This window comes from Asterias rubens, chromosome 22 (genome assembly GCF_902459465.1).
Source record: "Asterias rubens chromosome 22, eAstRub1.3, whole genome shotgun sequence".
Lineage (NCBI taxonomy): Eukaryota > Metazoa > Echinodermata > Asteroidea > Forcipulatida > Asteriidae > Asterias > Asterias rubens.
The window spans coordinates 6,209,249-6,235,885 of record NC_047083.1 but is presented as its reverse complement, the minus strand read 5'-3'; the positions used below and the strand labels follow the sequence as shown (position 1 = coordinate 6,235,885).

General features: G+C 37.7%; 1 protein-coding gene across 10 annotated transcripts in view; it reads left to right on the top strand.

Annotated features, from left to right (window-relative positions):
• Positions 1 to 26,637, top strand: part of LOC117305120 (MAP kinase-activating death domain protein-like) — a 90,842-nt gene that overhangs the window by 28,411 nt on the left and 35,794 nt on the right. For 3 of the 10 annotated variants that reach the window (XM_033789883.1, XM_033789880.1, XM_033789877.1), the window contains 11 exons: positions 292 to 444; positions 1,214 to 1,322; positions 2,705 to 2,734; positions 7,867 to 8,047; positions 9,834 to 10,167; positions 11,570 to 11,572; positions 16,019 to 16,084; positions 18,734 to 18,871; positions 19,915 to 20,363; positions 22,086 to 22,248; positions 23,085 to 23,205. In XM_033789883.1, the coding sequence (XP_033645774.1) occupies positions 292 to 444; positions 1,214 to 1,322; positions 2,705 to 2,734; positions 7,867 to 8,047; positions 9,834 to 10,167; positions 11,570 to 11,572; positions 16,019 to 16,084; positions 18,734 to 18,871; positions 19,915 to 20,363; positions 22,086 to 22,248; positions 23,085 to 23,205 (1,747 nt within the window). Of the gene's footprint in view, positions 1 to 291; positions 445 to 1,213; positions 1,323 to 2,704; positions 2,735 to 7,866; positions 8,048 to 9,833; positions 10,168 to 11,569; positions 11,573 to 16,018; positions 16,085 to 18,733; positions 18,872 to 19,914; positions 20,364 to 22,085; positions 22,249 to 23,084; positions 23,210 to 26,637 lie in introns of those variants that run through there. The other 7 variants (XM_033789881.1, XM_033789879.1, XM_033789882.1 and 4 more) reach the window with 7 other exon arrangements.

The following is a 26,637-nucleotide window of genomic DNA, read 5'->3' as shown; positions in this document are numbered from 1 at the left end:
AATTTTGACATCACAGCTCCATTTTCCTGCGAATACTTTGCAGGAGTTGAGAACAGGTCAACTTTTCTGAACTATTCATTTGGAATTTGTGCCATCAAAATTTTGACGTTGCAGCTTCCATTTTTGCTGCAAATATTTCGCAGGAGTTGAGTGCAAGTCATTTCTCCTGAATTATTTGTTGTGATTTTGTGACTTCAAAGTTTGTATCGCATTGGCATTGGCTGGATGTATTCATGAACAGGGCTTTAGTAGTTGTTTGTACAACCTCTAATGATGCATTGTAATGTACAGGTTCACCTACATCTGTGACTAGTGCTGATCCTGATGAGTATAGTCCAAGTGTCAGGTCAGACCCTGGACCTTATAGAGGCAGTAGTAGAACAACAACTAATGCCATGGGATTACCACTAAGAAAGAAAAAACCATCTTCTCCATTCCCAAGAGGTAAGCTCTTAACACAAATACATATCAATTTACAAAAGAAAATTGAATATTTGTCCCAAATTATTTGCTACATTTTCAGGAAAGATTTTATGCCAAAAGAAATTACACAAATACCAGTTAAACATTTTATAGGTTAATACTACTGAGCTACTAGGCAGAGTGAGACTTTATGCCAATTTTCAGCCATCTGTTCTACAGGCCTGTATGCTTTGTTTTTTGAAAGGGCAAGGGCACCAAGGCATTTTCTTTTTGGTAAAGGGCACCCTATTCTGAGGAAATTGTGAATTTCTACTGGAGCATTTCAAGGGCACCAAGGCAATGACTAGGCGCATGGAGGCAATCACGTTCGTTGCCTCTGTGAAGTATCAGGCCTGTGTTCATCCATTGTTCAGTAAGATGTGAGAGGTTTAGCATCAAGTTTCATTAAAAGTCTTGGTTTATTTCATGGAAACTATTGATCGCTGACAACCCCAATTTTCTGGTTCTCAACCAAACATCCTCTTGGTTAACATGCCAGAGCTCGTTTTGGTTCAAATCCTGCTCTAGTCAATTATTCTTTGTTCAACCCCAAATTATTTAAAATTTATCTAGTCAGTTTTTCTTGTGGTTTATTATTTGAATACTGGAAATTGTTACATCCTTTAGAACTAAAGAGTATTGTACGAATAAATCAGGTTCATAGGTTTGCATATGCTGCAGAATCAAAGCGTTTGAACTTGCTACAGTTAATGTCCTTTTTTCACACATATTGTTGTTTGACTGAATTTAGATACTCGCCGTTCATTAGTGGAGCGTTCTTCACTCATCAGGCACAGCTCAACCAAGAAACCTGAAAAAGATCGCAAAAGACTGTCTATCTCAGATGACAGACCCAACAGGTAGGTTACTATTGGGAAGTGTGGCTTATTAGTAGAGTTTAAATCTGTTAATCTAACCACCTTCCAATTCATTAGTTATTTAATCCGTTTTACCGTGAGCATGACCAGTAGTAGATGAATTACAAATATTGGTTATAGTCTTTATAGTCTATTCACAGTTTGTTTTTATTAAGTTTGTGATTCCTGGTTCATGTGACATGTTTAAATAATGTTTTTGGAGGTCTTTCATTAACTCATAATTTTGAATTAAGTGGCAAAATCAGTCCAAAATCACAAACATTTGTAAAAATATGTTTGTTTTTTAGTGTTTATTTTCTTCAAACTCTTCAAACATTCATCGCTATTAACATGTTCACTAAGTGTTGAGGAAATATCAGTTCAACACCCTGTTAGTCACTTTCTACAACCTCAATTTAAAAGTGAACAAAATTCCTGACAACTATCAAGTGTTTTGGTGTGTTTTTTTACCAAAGTACATGAATTTCTCTTCAAACTGAATCCTCTGTCAGGGCAATATTTGTTCATTTATTTGTAGAAATCTAACCCTCATTCATACATGTAGACTTGTGGTTGCTCAGTGTTATAAGAATGCTAGGTTTACTTTGTGATTTGATCGTTCCCCATCACATTATTTCTCCATGGACTGTTTGCATGAACCCAATAGGTTTGCCAGTACAGTGCAGTATTGGACATCTTAATGGACTCTCACTACCTGATTGCACTGCAAGCTTCTGGACCTCCCAATAATTGGATTCCTGACATGCAGTTTTATAACATGGACCTACACAACAATATTGACCACAGTCTTCAAATTGAATACTTCAATTTATTTAGCCACACATAACGTTCATTGTACACATGTTTAATTCAAACCATTGTTTAGTGACAACATTTCTACAAACAGTAAAGTGAGACTTTTGAGTGATCCTACAGTCATACTCTACAGTGTGTCCCAATAGCCATTAAGACTTCATGCAATAGATGTTTACATACAAACAAGTTCAGGCAACTCATTCAAATAATAAACAAGTTCACATAGAATTCAGGACTATGAAATCGCATAAAAAGCTAAAAAGACTGTGATTTTGCCATGACCTCATGTACAAACTTTGCACTGCTGCGACACAGCAATGACGGCGCGGCCACAGGCAGCGCGCAGCACTTAGGTGCTTGGAACCGTCTATAGCTTTTATGATAATTTGGCAAAAATTTACAAATCCTAAAACATCTGAGATGCTTCTACTGTCTCTACATATCTGTAGCTTAAATGCAATTAGAGAGAGTTTTTAGCCAGCTGTTATCACATCAATAACAGTCATGTATAACGCTAGGTGGTTATATACACCTTGATTAATGACCAATGAATTGTGTTTGTTTTGCAGCAAGAATGATCGATCATTGAAGACATTAATGTGAGCATTTACCGTGACAGATATCCAAATCTTTCCTTCACATAACATTACATATCATTGCATGAGAAGTTACTTCATTAATAGCTTCACTCTCATTGTGTGGATGTATTGCAGTTTGCTTTTCTTTGATTGGCTTTTTAATGGCAATCATTTGGTCACCTCAGTTATATTCTATTCGCTAAAGATGTGCACAAACTATTGAATGCCGTCCAACATGGACTTGATGTACACAAAAATGTGTTGTTTTATTTTAACAAAAAGTAATCTGTGGCATGTTAAGGATTGCTTAATTATACACTGGCAGCTAGGGCACTCTCTACATTTAACTTCTCATAACCTACCCAACATGCCCAAGTAATTGCAATGACAAAAGTCATCAGTTTCTGAAAAAGACTGAACTCACTCAGTGTCTCAAGATGACACATGAAACACCCACATTGCTCTGTAATTGGTTTGTCAGTTTGCAGAATTGTGTCCGTCGAACGAATCTGGAAATCAAATGCTCTGTTTTCATTTTCTATGTAATTTAGAGAAATGTTCCTTACTGTGGTTATATCCCTTGAACTAACGTGTGGTGCGTTCGTTTAGTTTCCAAGTGTCTACCCCCCTGTGCTCACTCGGGTGAGCCCCTGCCATAAGCTAATTGAATGACCACTCGCCCTCTCTTGGTGACGTCATGCACCTGGGGCCAGCCCCCAAGTGACTCACTTCACAAGCAGGGCACTGGGGGCTGACCCGGGTGAGCCCCTGGAATGACGTCGAAGCTACAAACATGTGTTTGAACATACCGGAGGCAGACCGGGGTTGACCCAGGGAAGCTAACCGAATGCACCCATGAACATGTAAGAGTGATACACTGAGGTGAAACAATAATAAATGCGTTTATTAAGGGGGGGGGATGCTTTTAAACATTACGCTGTTAAAACTGTTGATTGAGACTTGAGCATTCCTGAAACCATCTCACTTCCTTAGAGAGCAAAGTGTCGTTTACAGTGTAGTTACCAATCGTTCATATTAATAACCTCATCCTTTGTGCAGGGTCAGTCAAAAAGAAGTGCACAGAGATTTATGAATTAAAAACACCAACTGACACTCAAAAACCCCAGTCAAGCACATATTTACAAGCATTCTTTCCTGCTTATCTGAGATAAAGAATGAAACAAATTGATCATTTCTGAGAGAAGTTTTGCCTATTTTACTGAAAGCACTCATGTTTGTAGCTGTGCATGATGTGTGAATGTTTGAGTAAATCTAAACATCTAAGTAAGAAGCAACAGGTATGAAAAAGTTACTCATTAATTTGTTTTGTCAAGTATTCCGTTGACAGCTTGCAAAATGAGTCACTTGATGAAAAAAACTCTTGAAAAAGAACGATAATTTCTTTCATTCTTTTTTTCTTATAAGCAGGAGAAAGTGCTGTTGAGTGTCATTTGTTTGTTTTGAAAAACATCACCAATCCCTATCAACTTCTTTTTGACTGGCCCTGTAGATTCATTTACTCCTGGTTATGAGAAAACCTGGTTTATGTGTCACTTGGAAGCAACACTTATTTGGATTCAGCCACCACAGCTTGAGTCCCTTGTGCATCACACTTAGCCATTACATGCTATATGTCATTCATGTGATCAGAAATGTTTAACCAGACTAGTTCAAACACATTCAGGCTTTTCAAAAAACACCATCAATCCAAACCGAATATGGCATGACACTCTCTCCTACATCAAAAACAATCACATAAAATATCGTATTGCTGGGTCCTTAGATGAGGTTATCTTAAAGCTAATTTCTCTCATGCACTTTGAGTACCATGCAGACAACCCACCTCCAATTATGATCTAAGTATCATGCAGGCAGTTGGGCTGTAGCTTTGGAATACTTGGTTTGGATTGGTCAACAGCTAAGATGTATTGTAATATCCCTCTGTCAAACTCTGTATTTGCATCCTTTACATTGTGTACATTGAACACACACGTAAATACCTTAGACAGTTTATCCATTCTGATTGTTCGAGAGGGCACACGAGGGGTTGTCTGAATGGATGATATACATGTAACACCAGTTAAAAGTGTTATAACATGACACGCCCGCTTGCACCTGTGCTTGTTCCTATTGGTCGAGAGCAACAGCTAAAACAGTTGTGCCACATCACAGAATATGCGCGACGCGCACGTCATCTCCTTATAAGGAGTTGTTTACCCATGGGCCTTACCATTTCATAGCTGGAGGGGTGTTGTGTTGAAAGAAATCATTTGAAGAATTACAATTTTTGCATTTATTTTATCTTTTGACCAAGAAGAGTTGATGTTTTTTTACCGAAAATGTATTTATGAATGGGAATCAAAGTGTGTTGAATCAGTTTTCAATTAGTGGTTTAAACCCGCCGAGGCCTGGTTCTTGATAATTTACCTCGACGAATCAAGTCCAGGCCTGGGCGCGGGTTTAAACCACTAGTTGAAAACCTCTTCACCACACATTGATTCCCTTAATAATATGCACATGCATGTATAATTGCAATGTAAAATCAAGGACTTGACTGTTAATGAACTACACAGCAGTCTTCAAGACTAACTTGCAGAATAATAAAGTATTCTGAGAACCATATAGTCATTATGCAATCGTTAAAGGCAGGGGACACTATTGGTAATTGCTCAAAATAATTATTAGCATAAAACCTCACTTGGTAACGAGTAATGGGGAGAGGTTGATAGTATAATACATTGTGAGAAACGGCTCCCTCTGAAGTAACCTAGTTTTTGAGAAAGAAGTAATTTTCCACGAATTTGATTTCGTGACCTAAGATTTAGAAATTGAGGTCTCAAAATCAAGCATCTGAAAGTACACAACTTCGCGTGACAAGGGTGTTTTTTTCTTTCATTATTATCTCGCAACTTCAATGACCGATTGAGCTCAAATTTTTTACAGGTTTATTATTTCATGCAAATGATGAGATACAGCAAGTGAAAAGACTGGTCTTTGAAAATTACCAATAGTGTCTACTGTCTTTAATAATAATAATAATAATACCAAAACTTATATAGCGCCCTAATCATGTGTAAACATGCTCTAGGGTGCTGAACATGGAAAAATAGACAAACTAAAACATAAGAAAATACGGAATTATAACAACGGGAGTACAATGCATTGTGGTAACAAATTGTTTTGTTACATGGTAATTACTGCAGGAGGAAGCAAACATCAAGTCAAATATTTTATATTTCTTGATTAATTTGATATTGATTATTGCATCTCGTTGTTTATTGCCCATGAACATTAATCAATGTCCCTAGTAATATATTAGCATAATTAGAACTTCATAAACTCATTGCACAAGGCGCTGGAAATCGCACTCATGAAGGTGGGCATAATCAAGGTATACCCAGTGGGGTACATCACCCATGTTCCCCTCAGTCATGTTATACATCTTTGTAGCAGTGATTAGTTCTTGATCAATACAATTCACAATCTACATGTACTACCATGTTGTAACAGTTTAAACTATTGCTGTTACTGCATACCTTCAGAACCTTGATACTTTTCTTTTGATAGATTATTTTTTGAACCCACGCCGGCTTGTGGAATATTGTAAAGCGGTAGTGCATACTCTGTTGCATATTGGATGCAGACAAACTAGGTAGGGATGCAGCCTATAGAGCTCTCAAACCCTGGCTTGTCAGACAAAACTACAGAGGTTTGGAATCGGGGAGTACACAAAAGGGAGATTTTGAGCATGAATTCCAGTTTCTTTAATAACTCTTTGTATGGGACAACTAAAGTGTCCTAATTTGTCTTTCTCTACTCAAGCGCCATGAGCGCTTTCTTTAGGCGGATACCGGCGCTTATACTAAGTGTTCTTTGTTATTATTATTAATATTATTAATATTATTATTATTATTTCACCATAAGTTTATGCACAGTGCTGCTAAACAATGGAATAAACAGGCGTATTGGCATAAAACCTGCAGTTGATCTCGTACCAAACAAACCTGTTCCTGCATGGACATTGCACACAGGTCTTATACATGTAATAGCTACCAATGGACATTAATGAAAGGGTGTTTATCATCAGGCCTTCATGTCTGTGTTTGTGATCATTTTGGGGTTTAATGTCACCTGGCATCAAGTGGTTTGACTGCCGTGCTGATTAACATTGTCAGCTAAATTCTTTATTTTACAGCTATTTAATTCTTATGCAGAAAATGTAGTATTTACATGTAGGTGTACAGTACATTAGGGATATATCCAATGACTGTTGACCAATCAGATTCCAACATTTCACTTTGCTAGGATATGATAAGTTGCCGTCCTTTTGTCTCATTGAACGCAGAATAATGATAAGTTTCTGTATAATAATATCAATCATGTGGGCAAGATAATGAATACAGTGAACATACAAGTACTTTAGGACATTGCCATCGTCATGCTTGTGGTTGTTGTTTGAAAGTGGCATATGTTTTTTTCTTGCAAGATGTTAGTTTGAAAAGATGTTTCTATTGTTGTACATAAAAATTAGCATGTTTAATTTGTATGCATTGGTCATACATGTACATGTGGCTCCCATATTATTCATAATCTATCATTGTTATTCAGCATGGAAACATTGGTTAAACTCTATTTCAATTTCTCTATTTGTCATGAGCTAATTCTTGTTACTGTATGTCAATTATCATTTTCCTCTAAGATCTGGGATACATCAGTGATTATTGAAATGTGCATTCAAATACAACTGACCTACATTATTCTCACCAAATTAGATGAATCATTGTATTTATGTATGTTTTACCTTGTGTTATGTATAATCATGTCAAACAAAACTTGTTATGAAACGAACTCATATTCAAAACGTACTTATTGATTTTTTCTGTGATCATGCACCCTACATGTACTTCAAATTTATCTGTGGCAAATCTTTTTCAAAGAAAAATTGATTTTATTTTTGTTTAAATACAAAGTTGCACTTGAGACTGGTGAATAATAATGTCTCCATGGTCTGGAAGTTGTTACAATTGGTTTTCATGAATAACATGCCTATACATACAATCAGGAATGAAGTCATTTTATATTTGCCAGTGATGACTGATGACTATTGACTGTGAGATTCTTCACTCTTGACAACTGTATCGTTAACCTTTCAGTGATGATCAGCTGTTTCTTAAAGAGATCACCCGAGGAGTGCTAGAAGGTAACAATGTGGGATGGCTGAACTGGTCTCGTCTCAAGAAGTTAATGCAGAGTGAGAACATGAGAGCTCAGGTTATTAGTCAGCTATCACCTCAAGAAAATACTACCGTACTTGATGATTACATTGAAGATGCGGTAAGACATTACACCCTTTTATCTTTAATTCTTTGTTTTATTTCTTTTGTTGTGCTAGATTTTCAATGAAAACAATGTTGACAAGGCTTGTGAGACCTTGGTGTTTACGTAGGTTTCCAGAATATTAATGAGCTGGGGCAGATTTCATTAAGAGTTAAGGCTAGTCTTATCTCGACTAAGGACGAGTTACTCGTCCTAACTTAGGACTACCTATACCTTTTTTAATATCTCCTCGGACCTCGGATTAGTCCTAAGTTAGGACTAGTCCAAACTCTATGTGAAATCGACCCAAGGAGATGAAACTTTATTAGGTTTTCTCTTGCAAACTGAGAATATCACTCACATTGCTGGTCAGCATACATCAATGCTGCTTTAGCAAGGTGGGTATTGTTATCTACAAGACTTGCATTAATCCAAAGCAAGATTGAGTATGTACCTCTAGCCTGGATGGGAGCACAGCATGCCTCCTAATAGGGTTACATCAAGCCAGCAAGAGCGAATAAAGCATAATCTTTTCAGTTTGTCCACTCAAAGATATGTTGCAGCAAACTCTTGTTTGGAGTGCAGTGCAGCGAGTGCCTAACTTGGAGCATGTTTGAGCATGTTGATGTTGTCCCCTGGTGCTTTGAAGATCTGGAATAGCCTACCATCACCAGTTATGTATTGACATTACAACCGGGGCATACAGTCTTACAACCGGGGCATACAGTCTTACAACCGGGGCATACAGTCTTACAACCGGGGCATACAGTCTTACAACCGGGGCATACAGTCTTACAACCGGGGCATACAGTCTTACAACTGGGGCATACAGTCTTTCAAATGGGGACTCCATGTGCACTTTGTAAGACTGTGACTGCAATGTGATGCTATGGGTCATGTCTCTTACAACTTGCAATCATCTTATTCCAAAATAATTATTTCAAAATTACTGTATTCATAGCTTTATTGCCTAAAAGTAAGTGTTCTAAAGGTTAACCATGCAAATATGGTTCTTAAAAAGTACTGGGCGACATCTGACTCATTTTCACGTACATGGTAGCAGGTCACAATTTATCTTTGCAATCAGCTTGGTTGATCAATGGAAGGTTGTCATTTATGTGTGTTGCTATTTTACATATGAAATATTTCTTTTTTTTCAATCCAAACCATTTGCTATTTATGAACATTTATCAAATTTATCAAAATCAAATTCTTGGCAAATTAATTCTTTTGCAAAAACTATGTTACTTGAGAGGGAGCCGTTCTCTCACAATGTGTTTACTATCAACAGCTCTCCATTGCTTGTTACCAAGTAAGTTTTTATGCTAACAAATATTTTGAGTAATTACCAATAGTGTCTAGTGTCTTTAAAGGCATAAAAAGCATAAAACCTCACTTGGTAACGAGTAATGGGGAGAGGTTGATAGTATAAAACAATGTGAGAAACGGCTCCCTCTAAAGTGACATGGTTTTCAAAAAAAGAAGTATTTTTCAACGAATTTGATTTCGAGACCTCAAGTTTAGAATTTGAGGCCTCGAAATCAACCATCTTAACGCACACAACTTCGTGTGACAATGATGTTTTTTTCCTTCATAGTTATCTCGCAACTCCGACTACCAGTCGAGCTCAAATTTTCACAGGTTTGTTGTTTTATGCATATGTTGACATACACCAAGTGAGGAGACTGGTCTTTGACCATTATCAATAGTGTCCACTGTCTTTAAGGAGGAGTCCAAATACTTTCAATTTTGGCATTGAACAAATTGATGGTTGATGTTACATGTATTTTGATTTGTCTAACAGCAAGTGAGCAAAGCCGTGTACAAGGGGATTGTGTCTGTATTGAAGGCAGTGGTAGCTGGTCTGGAGCATTCCTTCTATAACCAACCTGTTGGAGGGTTTGCAAGTGCATTCGCTGTCCTTGAAATTGCACATACACACTACTTTGGCAAGGAGCCAAACCCAGGCAAGAATAAGAAGAAGGGTGTTATGCAAGGTGGAGGGATAAGAAGTGAGAGTGCATTTGACATTGAGGGATCATTGGTTGTACCATCAGATGGTGTGCAAGTTAGTGAGAGCATGGGTGCTATACCAGAAACACATAGTCTCAATGAGGATAATTTTATTGCTGCTATAGGTGAGGTGTCATATTTTACAATTTTGTTCGTTGTCATATTTGTCCCCCAAATCAGTGAAGAGTTGTAATTTTTATTTTGTTGTCCATGACGTCCTTTGGGAACCCTGTTATGATGTTCCTCACACTGCTAGGACAAGTCAGTACCATTACAGGAAGGAATTTTGTACAGTACACATTGTTTTATTTCATTTTCTTGACTTGGTTCTTAGTTGCATGTTTTCATTTCTTTTAGAAGTGTGCTTCTTTGTCACAATTCCAGGCTCCCTAAATCCAATGCCCAATGTGTCTGTGACTAATAATTTGCCAAACGGTCGGCATGGATGTGTCTATTTGTGTTTTTTTTTAACAGGAAATAAGTGGTTTTGGGAATTTTTTCCGACCCAAAAGTCAACCTATGTGACATCTGTTGAATATACAGTAATATAATAACAGTGTGAGTGAAGTAATAAATGTTGGTGTAGTAGCACTGAAGCTAGCAGTTGGTCGGGTTTTCAGCTTTTTCTAATTAGTTGTTTTAATTGAACACAGGAATAGGTTATAACAAACACAGAGATTTTTTGTTGTGCCCTTCTCACTTTGATCTCGCCAATGACGTTAAACGCCCTTAAACAAATATTAGTACAGATCAAGGTAATGGCGTGTTGTAGACAAGTGGTTTGGTGCACTCATGTTCTGATGAATAAGTCCACATGATGTAGGTTCGAATCCCTGTCATAACACTTGTGTCTCTGAGCAAGATACTTCACTCTCATTGCTTCTCATCACCCAGGGGTAAATGGGTACCTGTGAGGGCAGAGATGGTTCTTGTGATTGATTTAGCTTAGTGCGCTGCATATTTGGCAGTACAGGCTGTTCAGTTTGCATCAACTCCTACTTTTTTTATTCTTTTATGGGATGTGATGAAATGGTCAGACAACTCAAAATCAATACGTTTAGCTGCATTTTCTTTATTTCCTGTTTGTTGCTTCCACAATAATGTTGTTCTAAATATTCTGTCCTGAGTAGTTTGTCTTTTAGTTTGACTAAATAAACAACAGTTGCATCATAACAGGGTTCTAGAATGTTATATTTGACTGGCTTTGTTCAAACCATGTAGTGACTTTGTTGTGTGATAGTGTCATGATAGTGTACATGTACACCTAAGACTGATACATTTATTTCACAGTATGCATTATAATGTGCACTTGATTCATTTGTCAATGGCTAGATAAATTCCACAGCAATGTTAATTCACTAATATTGTTACCAAATCTCTTGAAACTCCATGATATTTGTGAATGTTAACAATAATTTATAGTGATTTATCCATGATGCATATGACTAATAGGCTTTGGCTTGTTGTTTCTTGCTCTTTTTTTCATACTTTTGTCTGAACACGCTGGCCTAATATTGCATGGGAAAGAGAGTAAGGCATACAGTTTGCTGGCATTTCTGGCTGTAATGTGGTGTACATGTATGTGTGTGTGTGTGTGTGTGTGTTTTACCCCTAACTCATTACCTTAAACTGCTACTGTACTGTAAATGCCTACCATTCAATGGAACCAGCTCACCACTTGTTCTGTAATGTTTCTGAGTTTTTGTTGTGACTATATAACTTCATGTTAATTCTAGTGTTGCTATACCTGTACATGTAGGTTGACTCCAAAATGCACAACAAACATGTCCATGTATATAGTGAGAAATCAAAGCAAGGGTGTTTTAATTTGAAGCGAATGTGGGATTTAGTTAATGTTAGCTTGAAAATGTGTGAATAGAGGTGATGTACAAGGGGGACATTATTGAGTTGATAATATCATTGGCATAGCCCTAGTTTTATAAGTGACTCTGGTAACTTACAAACTAAGGGTTTAACCCAATGCAAGAATCGTGGCTTGCATCATTTAACCAGTCTGATTCCCTGTGAGTTTTCTGTGTAGTGTGAGATTGAAATAGATGATATCCATACCATCTTAAAACCTGCAATACATGCACAGTTTAGGATTGATTTGTTTAGCGATGTACATATCCATACCAACTTAAAACCTGCAATACATGCACAGTTTAGGATTGATTTGTTTAGCGATGTACATATCCATACCAACTTAAAACCTGCAATACATGCACAGTTTAGGATTGATTTGTTTAGCGATGTACATATCCATACCAACTTAAAACCTGCAATACACGCACAGTTTAGGATTGATTTGTTTAGCGATGTACATATCCATACCAACTTAAAACCTGCAATACACGCACAGTTTAGGATTGATTTGTTTAGCGATGTACATATCCATACCAACTTAAAACCTGCAATACACGCACAGTTTAGGATTGATTTGTTTAGCGATGTACATATCCATACCAACTTAAAACCTGCAATACATGCACAGTTTAGGATTGATTTGTTTAGCGATGTACATATCCATACCATCTTAAAACCTGCAATACACGCACAGTTTAGGATTGATTTGTTTAGCGATGTACATATCCATACCATCTTAAAACCTGCAATACATGCACAGTTTAGGATTGATTTGTTTAGCGATGTATATATCCATACCAACTTAAAACCTGCAATACACGCACAGTTTAGGATTGATTTGTTTAGCGATGTACATATCCATACCAACTTAAAACCTGCAATACATGCACAGTTTAGGATTGATTTGTTTAGCGATGTACATATCCATACCAACTTAAAACCTGCAATACATGCACAGTTTAGGATTGATTTGTTTAGCGATGTACATATTATCCACTCCAACTTAAAACCTGCAATACACGCACAGTTTAGGATTGATTTGTTTAGCGATGTACATATCCATACCAACTTAAAACCTGCAATACACGCACAGTTTAGGATTGATTTGTTTAGCGATGTACATATCCATACCAACTTAAAACCTGCAATACACGCACAGTTTAGGATTGATTTGTTTAGCGATGTACATATCCATACCAACTTAAAACCTGCAATACACGCACAGTTTAGGATTGATTTGTTTAGCGATGTACGTATTATCCACTCCAACTTAAAACCTGCAATACATGCACAGTTTAGGATTGATTTGTTTAGCGATGTACATATCCATACCATCTTAAAACCTGCAATACACGCACAGTTTAGGATTGATTTGTTTAGCGATGTACATATCCATACCATCTTAAAACCTGCAATACACGCACAGTTTAGGATTGATTTGTTTAGCGATGTACATATCCATACCATCTTAAAACCTGCAATACATGCACAGTTTAGGATTGATTTGTTTAGCGATGTACATATCCATACCAACTTAAAACCTGCAATACATGCACAGTTTAGGATTGATTTGTTTAGCGATGTACATATCCATACCAACTTAAAACCTGCAATACACGCACAGTTTAGGATTGATTTGTTTAGCGATGTACATATCCATACCAACTTAAAACCTGCAATACATGCACAGTTTAGGATTGATTTGTTTAGCGATGTACATATCCATACCATCTTAAAACCTGCAATACATGCACAGTTTAGAATTGATTTGTTTAGCGATGTACATATCCATACCAACTTAAAACCTGCAATACACGCACAGTTTAGGATTGATTTGTTTAGCGATGTACATATCCATACCAACTTAAAACCTGCAATACATGCACAGTTTAGGATTGATTTGTTTAGCGATGTACATATCCATACCATCTTAAAACCTGCAATACATGCACAGTTTAGGATTGATTTGTTTAGCGATGTACATATCCATACCAACTTAAAACCTGCAATACACGCACAGTTTAGGATTGATTTGTTTAGCGATGTACATATCCATACCAACTTAAAACCTGCAATACACGCACAGTTTAGGATTGATTTGTTTAGCGATGTACATATCCATACCATCTTAAAACCTGCAATACACGCACAGTTTAGGATTGATTTGTTTAGCGATGTACATATCCATACCAACTTAAAACCTGCAATACACGCACAGTTTAGGATTGATTTGTTTAGCGATGTACATATCCATACCATCTTAAAACCTGCAATACACGCACAGTTTAGGATTGATTTGTTTAGCGATGTACATATCCATACCATCTTAAAACCTGCAATACACGCACAGTTTAGGATTGATTTGTTTAGCGATGTACATATTATCCACACCATCTTAAAACCTGCAATACACGCACAGTTTAGGATTGATTTGTTTAGCGATGTACATATCCATACCATCTTAAAACCTGCAATACACGCACAGTTTAGGATTGATCTGTTTAGCGATGTACATATCCATACCATCTCAAAACCTGCAATACACGCACAGTTTAGGATTGATCTGTTTAGCGATGTACATATCCATACCATCTTAAAACCTGCAATACATGCACAGTTTAGGATTGATTTGTTTAGCGATGTACATATCCATACCAACTTAAAACCTGCAATACACGCACAGTTTAGGATTGATTTGTTTAGCGATGTACATATCCACACCAACTTAAAACCTGCAATACATGCACAGTTTAGGATTGATTTGTTTAGCGATGTACATATTATCCACACCATCTTAAAACCTGCAATACATGCACAGTTTAGGATTGATCTGTTTAGCGATGTACATATTTTTCATACCAACTTTTAGTTTAATGTTTAGGAATGAAGGATTGCATAAAATGTATGATGAATGTGTGTACATGTTTTTTTATTCTTGTTTATGATTATCTTACCATGGGTCATCTCTCTTTGTTCTTCTTTGCTCAAATTCATTCAATTGTTGCAACTATTTTAATAAAGTCACCCAAAAATGTAACACATGAATATGTTCAAAATTTTTTGAAAATGTACAAATCATGGACAACTAAATACCTACAATAGGCAGCTACTTTTTTTCCCAGTTTAAAAGAAACTTAATTTATGTACCCACATGACAATTTGAATGCAATGTGTGTCATTTAATAAGATGAAACTCCACATTTTCACAAGTTTCCTTACATGTACGAATGTAATCCAGTCATTGTATTTGAATTAGATGTTAAGCCATGTTTCTGTACATTACACCCTCCCTCCCTTCCTAAACCAGTCTAGTTCAATGGAAAATACTCACTACTCACCTGTCATTGCTTAAAACTGTTAGAGAAATCATAAACAACAGACATTTTAAAGAAATTTCTTACGTACATACCTTTAAAATCATTTTAATAAAGACCTTTTTCACGCTATCACCACCTTGGTCATGTTCCCTGTTTCCACTGTAACAAATGCTAACATTCAATGCGCAAACATGGCGCCAGACTATTATTTCATCCAGCCTCAGTTTGGTTGCAATGAGTTTGAATGGAGTAAAATCAAGATGGCCACACTGTGATAAAGGTCTACATCTTTATGTCCTTGGCCTAATGTCATGGCAGTGCTAACCACCATGCGCTTATGGTGCCCTGTAAAAGCGCACAAGTTTAGATGCTGTAAGGGCAGAATTGTGCTGTAAGCAGAGCCATTACATTGAGACCTGGGCCCAATTTCATGGCTCTGCTAACAGCCAAATTCTGTGCCTAAGATCACCATTCTTCGCTTACGTGCAAGCACAGAATGTCTGCGCTAGCTCTGTAAGCGTAAAGTGCCTAAATTCCTTGCAAAGCCATTGTGAAATACGTTTGGCCTAAGCACAGAATTCCCTGCTTCTGTAACTAAGCGCCGATTCCTTGCTTAGGGTAAGCAGAGCCATGAAATTGGGCCCAGTAGGTCACAACACAATCAAATTGCTCCAATAGCTGTCTGGTTCCAAAGGTGCAAAACACAAAAACAGCTAATAATATTGAGAATATATTTGATGAAGTAATAAGGCACAAGGTGTAATGATCAATTGATGCTTATTTGACTCTATAGGTTGGGAGAAACGTGGATCTGTTGTGAGCAGCAGTAGCACTAGCACAGAGGAAGGAGCCATAAGAGGTATGTCATTAATGCATCACTACAGTGCACCACTCCACTTTGCCATGTGCCAACACACATTCACAACAGTGCACCACTCCACTTTGCCATGTGCCAACACACATTCACAACAGTGCACCACTCCACTTTGCCATGTGCCAACACACATTCACTACAGTGCACCACTCCACTTTGCCATGTGCCAACACACATTCACTATAGTGCACCACTCCCCTTTGCCATGTGCCAACACACATTCACAACAGTGCACCACTCCCCTTTGCCATGTGCCAACACACATTCACTATAGTGCACCACTCCCCTTTGCCATGTGCCAACACACAATCACTACAGTGCACCACTCCCCTTTGCCATGTGCCAACACACATTCACTACAGTGCACCACTCCACTTTGCCATGTGCCAACACACATTCACTACAGTGCACCACTCCACTTTGCCATGTGCCAACACACATTCACTACAGTGCACCACTCCCCTTTGCCATGTGCCAACACACTTTCACTACAGTGCACCACTCCACTTTGCCATGTGCCAACACACATTCACTACAGTGCACCACTCCACTTTGCCATGTGCCAACACACATTCACTACAGTGCACCACTCCCCTTTGCCATGTGCCAACACACATTCACTACAGTGCACCACTCCACTTTGCCATGTGCCAACACACATTCACTATAGTGCACCACTCCCCTTTGCCATGTGCCAACACACTTTCACTACAGTGCACCACTCCACTTTGCCATGTGCCAACACACATTCACTATAGTGCACCACTCCCCTTTGCCATGTGCCAACACACATTCACTACAGTGCACCACTCCCCTTTGCCATGTGCCAACACACATTCACTACAGTGCACCACTCCACTTTGCCATGTGCCAACACAAATTCACTACAGTGCACCACTCCCCTTTGCCATGTGCCAACACACATTCACTACAGTGCACCACTCCCCTTTGCCATGTGCCAACACACATTCACTACAGTGCACCACTCCACTTTGCCATGTGCCAACACACATTCACTACAGTGCACCACTCCACTTTGCCATGTACCAACACACATTCACTACAGTGCACCACTCCACTTTGCCATGTGCCAACACACATTCACAACAGTGCACCACTCCACTTTGCCATGTGCCAACACACATTCACAACAGTGCACCACTCCACTTTGCCATGTGCCAACACACATTCACAACAGTGCACCACTCCCCTTTGCCATGTGCCAACACACATTCACAACAGTGCACCACTCCACTTTGCCATGTGCCAACACACATTCACAACAGTGCACCACTCCACTTTGCCATGTGCCAACACACATTCACAACAGTGCACCACTCCACTTTGCCATGTGCCAACACACATTCACAACAGTGCACCACTCCCCTTTGCCATGTGCCAACACACATTCACTATAGTGCACCACTCCACTTTGCCATGTGCCAACACACATTCACTACAGTGCACCAATCCACTTTGCCATGTGCCAACACACATTCACAACAGTGCACCACTCCACGTTGCCATGTGCCAACACACATTCACAACATTCACCTGAACCAAGTGTCGTCCCATTTCATTCATGTACAAAATAGACACAGCGTAATATAGGAAACTCTGAATAAACTGAAAACTTATCTGTTTTCCAATGTTGTTCTACTATATTCATAATTCAATTCAATTCAATTCAATTCAATTCAATAAACGTTTATTCCATACTCTCGTTGGAAAAAAAAAAGTGAGAATTAAACAGTACGTAGAAGTTTAACAAATCTAAAGTGTATTAAATTTTACAGAAAAACAATATAATCTAAAAGCAAATAATAAATTAACAAACTAGGAATTAACTATGTACAAGACAGGAGCGAGAGCATGAGGCTGTTAGATAAGCCGTGGCTTGTAGACAATAGCCTTTCTACAGACAAGAAAACACACAAACAAACAAACAAACAAACAAACAAATAAACATCGAAGATGAAACAAGGGCACGACAATTACGCAATGACAATACAAAATGCTGACGACAAATGCAAAAACACAAAGAATGTTAGACCAGGCTTACTGAAGACGACAAAAGAAAATAGATAAGTGGAGAGAAAAGCTATGTTACATAGTGAGAGAGGAGGACTCTTTTGTAAGAGATCTTAAATCGACCCACGGACGGCATTGTTCTTAAACTGCAAGAGATAGCATTCCAAAGACATGGACAAGTGAATCGAAGGGTGTTGCTAGAGTACAGGGTGCGGGTGAAAGGAAGAAACAGGTTATTACGGGATCTGGTTGAGTAGTCCTGGACTTCATGAACCGATGTGATGACCAAAAAATGCTAATTGTGCCATGAAAACCGTGGTTTTCTTATAACTACCCCACGTGACGCACTCTCCACCAATAGGAATAGCGAAACTGTCTTGAGGTATTTATGAATAGAAGATTAATCATTTAGATACTGCATCTGGAGTGAAACTGACAATCCAATCTTAGGCCAGGTGCACTATTCAAGCTATGTAATGTATGAACTACATGTACTGGTCACATTCATTTTCAATGAATATGCATTACAAATCAGACATGAGGGTTTCCCTATGAATATTCATTGATATAATGAGTGTGTTGGTGTGAAATTGTTTTTTTTAGTAAACTCTCCAATGATGGAAGGGAATCGTAATGACAGTGCTTATGAGTTGATTGATATGTCTGAAGTAAGTGTTGGTGGAAGTACTGGTGCTGGAGTACATGGAGCAGTCAGTATAGCGGCAGGAGTAGCTGTTACAGGTAAGACTATTAGTAATCTCTATGCACCTTCAAAGAATGCCTCTTGCACATTAATAGTTTGGCTATTGTTCTATTGTTGTGATTTGTATTAATTGCCTTTCTGCTAAAACTATTTCATTTCTCTTCTACTCTACCGGTCACTTGATGTTCTTCCATTTTGTGCTCTTCAATAATAAACCATTGCTTGGTTATTCTTGCTGTCCATTGAGGTTTGTTGGAATTTTTTTCTTCTGCTTAAACATTTGGTTGCACATCGTAAAATTTGTCTTTGTTTTATTTTGTAGACAACTCAGGTATGGCATGGCATCATTAAAAATTGTATGGAATCAGGGGTCATTCATCCCAATTATTAACATGTTCACAAGCATTCAAACTGTAGGCCGAGAGGGCAGGGGTGAATGCCTGCTGTACATTTTATACCTTCATGGGCCTTTGACGCTGGTTTTGTGTGTATCTGTTTTACCTTTTAAAAGTAGGATAAGCTGCGTCTTCTATGCAACAAACTATGGTGTCTGTTTAATACGTGTCATTCTTTATATATTTCTTATAACCGTGCTCATAATAAATCTATAGGGTTTGTAGAACAATGTGGAAAACGCCCCAGTTTTCTTCGTACACTTTAGGGGAGGGAGGGGATATGGACAAAGTGTGCACTTGTACGCTTGTGAAAATGATGATAATTGTGAAAGACCCCTTACATTAGTAAGCACTTTATTATCTCATAGTCTGTCATTTATTACGGACAATTTTAATTAAATATTATGTGAAAATTTACATATGTAAAATAAGAACAAGTATGATTAAGATTTGATTAATCAATGTTTTGGGGTATGGTACATTTTCAAATAAAGATACATATCATTTGCAAGAAATCACAATACGATTTAGTAATACATGTAAGGGACATTTTTTCACACGCGGCCAAATTTCAGACAAATTTTCTAAATATTGAATGATTTTGTTTTTGTATCAAGATTTATAAGGAAGGCTCTCAGATTGCATTTTGACTAACTTTCCCATGTTATATAAAATGTTGAACTCAGGTGCAATAGGTTCCAATTTGGAAATGACAACACAGCCAGGAAGTAATAGTGATGGTACAGATCAACTGGAGAATGACACTGATGCAATACAACAAGATATATATAAACAGTCAGTTAACGACATTGAAAATAACAACACTGGGAATGTTAATGATGAAGGGATTACGTTTCAAGCCAGAAAAGACACTATTGAGTCCCACACAGATATCAGCAACTCCATACAGCCTAAAGAAATCATTGTACGTCGAGAGAAGTTCTCTGAAAAGATCTGCAGTCTTGATTCTGAGGTATCTGAAGCCAGCACGTTAGTAAGTTACAACAGCACAGACACGCTTGGCAATGAGAGTGATAGCAGTTCAACATGTGGTGAAGGACGTCTGCGCCGGTCACGTATTACACATCAGTCAATAAGATCTGTAATGTCAGACAGTGAAGTAGAACTTAATGGGGTAAGTAAATTACTCACACTTCATCTTGTCAAATTATCTCTGAGCCCCTTGTAGTACCTAATACATTAGAGAGGTTTCGCAAGTCTACGGATACACATACAGATACCTATTCGTTGACACTTTGTGTGTTTACGTGACGCGTATCCGCCACTATCCTATTTTGCACACACGTTAGCAGGAGCTGATACGCGTTGTAGAAAAACGAATACTGTTTTGCAGACTTTTAGTTGTCTTTTTGTCCCAGATCAAAAACATTTCCCAGGGAATTGCTTTCACATGCTCAATATAGATAGACAATTGTTAGTAATTTGCAAGCAAAACGATGAAAAATACAAGGTGTAAAACACAAGGTCTATATCGGTCATGTGTCAAAAAAACACTTGTGATGAATGCGAGCTCTCTCATCAAGTGACACATACCTATATTTTGCGTAACAAAATCCAACACGCGGCTGATGTGAACGGATACGGTTATCATATGTGATCTGTATCTGCAGTCTTGTGAAACCTTGTGAAACAAATATTGACTGCTTTAAGTGCTAGTTTAAAAAGACAACTCTCCTAGTAATCCTGTGGTGAAACCTAGGGAAAAAAAGAATGTTCCACAGAACACCGAGGGAGTCATAGTTTAAACCACAGCACGGGTAAAAGCAGTCAATAAGCAGTCATTAATAGATTGATTGCACATGCGTCATTGGCTGAGAGTTGTGCTGAGTACGTACACACATGCACTTTCCCATTGTTTATCATCAAATATGGCAGTCCATGACGCTGTCTGCAATCCATCTATTGTTTTATAACACCCCAAACATATGTTGTGCCTAGATCTATAGAAATCTGCTGTTGCTATGGGTCTAGTTCACTGGTTACTATGGGTATAGTACATTGATTGCTGGATGTTTAGTGTGTAACAAAGCTTTCTAGTCAATAAACACATCATGTGATGTGCTCTAAACCAATTAAAATGCATAATTCTTGTTAGGGGTGTTATAATACTAATAGCATAAATTATCTTTGAGACTTGTTCAATGAAAGATGCAAAACATGTAATCTCATAACATTGTGAATAGAGATTATTATAGAGTTTAATAGATGTTAAATTTGCAACAGAGATTAAGAATTTTTTATTTGGTTTCACCCAAAGTGTGTAAATTTGGTTCTTTTCCTGAGTTCTGTTAAAGGGTGTATGTAACTTTTGTAGGACAAAAAACACAATGTCCACAGATTTACACTAAACTTACACAGTTTGAGGATAATGATGGTTGAAAGCTTCCCTCAAAATATTACTTGCTCAGTGATCATGAGACGAGAAATTATTTTAGCATCTAAAACGTATTTTCATGACATTGTTTTACTCATTTCTCAAAAAATGCATCACCTCAGCAACTAATATTTCAAGGTACGCTTTCTACTATCATTATCTTCAAATGGTGTAAGTTTGATGCAAATCTGTGGACATTGTGTTTTGTGTTACAAAAAGTACCCAAATCCTTTAAAGAATCCACAGGCATGTTACTACACCGTAGGTGTGAATCGAACCCACGACCTTTGCCATTCTTTGCCACTCTTTTTTAGAGTTAAATGTGTCATATAATATTGATGACTAGCCATGTGTAAAGGACATATTTATTTTCACGAAATGAACTGGCTGTTCAGTTTGAGACTAGTCTGCAAGTAAGTTAATTCTCTGAAAGTAAAGTGAAGTAACTTGTTTTGTTTGTAGCTATCATCCATTGGTGGAAGGCGACGATCTCCCATCACATGGAGTTGTAAAAGCTGTGTGAGTGCTGGCTTCCGTTACCATGGAGGAAACATGATTGCTACCGATACAGATACCTCAGAACTCATCTTGCGACACTATGTGTTTGAAGCACTAATTGGTACATGTATGCACAATTTTAACAAACCTTGACTCTCTATCGCATTTTCTACAACCAATTCTTAGGTTCTTTTCTTCTTATAGGATTATTGTACGAAGAACAAGCTTTTTGATTCGCAAAGATTTATGTTTTTGATTCTTCAGAATTTGTATTTTTGGTTAGAAGTGCCTAGATGATTGATGGAGTTGTGTTTTTGTGATATTACACATTATCACATGCTAGCTTTGGCATATTTTGAGCCGGAAGTTGCAAAACTTGATGCAGTCTAGATGCAAGTGTGCATGATATCAACATTTCAAATTCTATTGGATAATCTTCTATCCAAGCTCTAAGCATTTGAACAATAAAGTGAAGATAATTTTAAAATTTATGTTTATATTTTTTTTTTTTTTTTTACATCAAAACATCCATCAGGTTTAAAGGAACGTTACAGAATTGGTAAGAAACAAAAATCGTGAAAATCACAGATTTACATAAAACTTACACGGCCTAACGATGATGATAGAAGAAAACATCCATTGAAATATTTCTGTCTGAATGGTCATATTTGATGAGAAGTAAATAATCGCGTTTGGAATATATTGCTCAGTGAGCGTTGTATTCCCTGTTGGTTTGGCATCGATGTACATTCGTGACCCAGATGGCTGATCGATCTTGAACTTCTACAGGTTTGTCAGTTTATATATATGATGGATTACATAAAGTGCTTGCACTGCCAGCAACCGTTTTGTTAGTAAAAAAAATTCTGTAATGTTCCTTTAATTAATCAAATGTATAGTGTGTTATCCATGATTGGTAGTGAAACAAATGTTAACAGGCAATATTTGTTGTCTTCTTTTTAGCTAAGGACAGATCTCCAATTTGGGATGAGGTTCAGTTCTGGGAGGATGCTTTTCTTGATGCTGTAGCCGCTGAGAGAGATGCAGTTGGTATGGACCAAGGGCCAGCTGAGATGATTCATAGGTAACAATAATAAGAATAATAATATCAAAGTCTTATATAGGGCACGTATCTACCAAACAAGGTACTTACAGTACCGATTGAAAATAACTAGACGCCGTGCGATAAATCCCACGCGCAAACGGGCGTGGAGGTTGGCGCGATAACATGTCTTGAAAAAAAGTCAAATAGCCGTCGGTATATTAACGCGTGACTCACGCGTGGAGTGCCACGCGCTAAACTTGCAACACCCACGCGACATTTTGCGTGATTACGAGAGAATGAATAGTGCTTTGATGTCGCTCAATTCCCATGATTATCCCCATAATGAAGGTTGCTTTGCTGGAGTGTAATTCACCGTTATTACTGAGATTGAAGGATGCTTTGATGTTGCGTGATTCACCGGCGCCATACATGTGTAGTTGATTATTTTGGGTGTTTAAATAATGGTCTTTTAAAATGAATTTGGCGGTCTGATTATGAAAAAAATAGACTCAATGTGTATTTTCATTGTTGTGAAATTAAATGCCAGTCGCTGACGGCATCTTGTGTCTGTAATTAGGTGTCGGCATCTTGTGTCTGTGATTAGGTGTCGGCAACTTGTGTCTGTGATTGGAAGTTGGTATTGCTTGAGTTGTGATTGGTTATAAGCCAAGACAATGTTCAACTTGGTTCACCTTTGAGAAGTCTGCGTCGTCGCCATATTTTCTTTGGTCAAATACCATCTGCGCGAAGCCCACGCGTGGAGCGCCATGCGCTAAACTGGCAGTACCCTACCGACATTTTGCGTGATTTCCCGAGAATGTACGTTCTTTGATTATGCCTGATTTACCGGCGCCATACATGTACATGTACATAGTTGATTACTTTGTAACGTCGGCATCTTGGGTCTGTGATTAGGTGTCGGCATCTTGTGTCTGTGATTAGGTTTCGGCAACTTGTGTCTGTGATTGGAAGTTTGCATTATTTTGCTTGAGTTGTGTCCAGTTGGTTAAAGTCCAGACAATGTTCTTAAACCTTTTAGAAGTCTGGGTCCCCATTTTCTTTGGTCCAAGACCACCAACGACGTGGCCCACGCATGGAGCGCCACGATTGTCATTATATAAAAAAAACATATACTCCAGGCAGGTGTATCCTGGCTGTAGTATTATTTGTTGTAAAATTAAATGCCAGTCGGTGTCGGCAACTAGTTGTGTATGTGATCGGAATTCATTCGATTGAGGTGTGATGACGTGATATACGCCTGGGCAATTTCAGCCACGGTTCAACTGTTAAGAAGTTTGCGTCCGTATTTTCTGTGAGTATGATTGACACTCTTATCGAGATCCAATCATGTCTTATCTTAACCCCCCCCCCCCCCAGTTTGTTATACATTTTTTTTCCCTCAAAAGACAAGCCGCTGGGTTGCGCGGTGTCTCTGTGGTTTTCTTTGGGTTCGGTGGTCCCCTGGCCAAATTAATGCCAGTTGAAATGACATTGGAAATTTAACAGCCAATTGGAAAATTGTGTTTTGCAATATGACCAGTCTTGATTTGTGTATAGGTATCGCCTCCAGTAATGACTTAGACTACGTTTGTTGACGATAAAACTACTTTAGTGATGGTACCCAACCCTTCCTCTTCGGTACGGTAGATTAGTACGGTAGACTAATACAATATTAATACAATATTATCAATGTTATCAATATTATCAATATTATCAATATTATCAATATTATCAATATTAACAATTTGTTTAAGAGTCGGTTTTAAAAGTACCTGTTTTTAATTAACAATGGATGTTTATTTTGAGCATAACAAAATGTACTTTTCACAAAGGAAATTATTTGACGCTTGAAATGTTGTTTGTCTTTTGTTACTGAAAATCTGATCTGTGTCCAACTTGTTATTTTTGAGTAATAATATTAATGCCAACAAAAAGCGGAACGCCATCACAAGTTATTGCCCAACTATTAAACTGTTAAAATATTAACATTTAGTTCGGCACAGGCAAGCGTATACATATTCAAATGGGCAACTGTAAGTGACTTTGCGGTGACGTTTTTCAAGCATCAGGACATTTTTATTAGTTGGTTAATTTTATTGCGGATCGCGGCGTTGTTTTTTTCTTGGAAAAAAAACCAATCAAAATCCACACAAATTGTAGTTGTGTTCGCCCGGTGGCGAACATACAACATTTTTAGTTTACAATAATATATAATTTAATTCAATTTTGTTTCATCACACCCGCTCCCCCCCCCCCCCCCCCCTCCCGGCAACGTAAACAATTTTAAGGTATGGATATACGTTTACCTCATATTTAGGTGAAGGCAAACGGATTGCTGTGAATCTCCCATAAAGTGTATTGAAGAAGTAAAATACGGCTACGTTTGTGGATGATAAAATTACTCTAGAGTGTCGTACCCAACCCTTCCTCTTCGGTACGGTAGATTAATACACATGACAATCATATTAACAATTTGTTTTTGAGTCGGTTTTAAAGATACTTGTTTTTAATAACCATCGCCGTTTATTGATAAAAATGTACGTATCACAAAGGAATTTTTTGCGTTCATGTCTTTGGTTAATGAAGGACTAGAAAACTATCCAAAGATCGTTGTCAATTTGATTCTGAAAATACTCTAGCGACCGTATGTCTCCCTCTTCGGAACCGCGTGGATCAACATCTGACCGTAAATTGATTTTGTTCAAAGTAAGTCTTTAAAGTTAAGTGTATTATAATTAACCTCGGGCGATATTTTTTCATTAAAGATTTATTTAACATAATTTTGTTCTGGTGCCGTCTTTGGTTTTAAAACCACACTAAAATAATATTGAAACAAATCGCAATCCATATTTTTCGTGTCCGCCCGCCCGGCGACGAATAATAATAATTTACACTTTTGGTCAAGTTATCTTAACATTATGAATAATTGAAGTCGATTTTGTTTTCTTATATCCACACCCCCTGTTTACCAAAATACAAATTTTCAGCTATGGATAATATACGAATAAGGGTTGAACTTTTGATGATGTTGACCTCATTTTTATTTAAGTAAAGCCAAACGGATTAATGTGAATCTCCCATGTATATTAAATTTATAATGATATCCGTTTGAGGATGATAACATTACTGTAGCGATCGTACCCAATACAACCCTTTCAATAGATTAATTATGACAATCAATGTGATTTTTTTTTTTTTTAACCATTGCTGTTTATTTTGGTCAAAATGGATATATTTGACGCTCCTGTTTTGTCTTTGGTTACTGAAGGACTAAAACTATCCAAAGATCGTTTCAAATTTGGTTTAAAAATTACCCAGGCTAGCGATCGTACATCCGTAACTCTCCCTCTTCAGTTCCGTGGATTAAAGCTTGACCGTAAATATTAACAAGTAAAAAAAAATCAAAGTCGTATTTTTGATTTAGTCTCCGACAAAGGTTCCTGCTACCATTACAACGTAAGTTTAGTATTG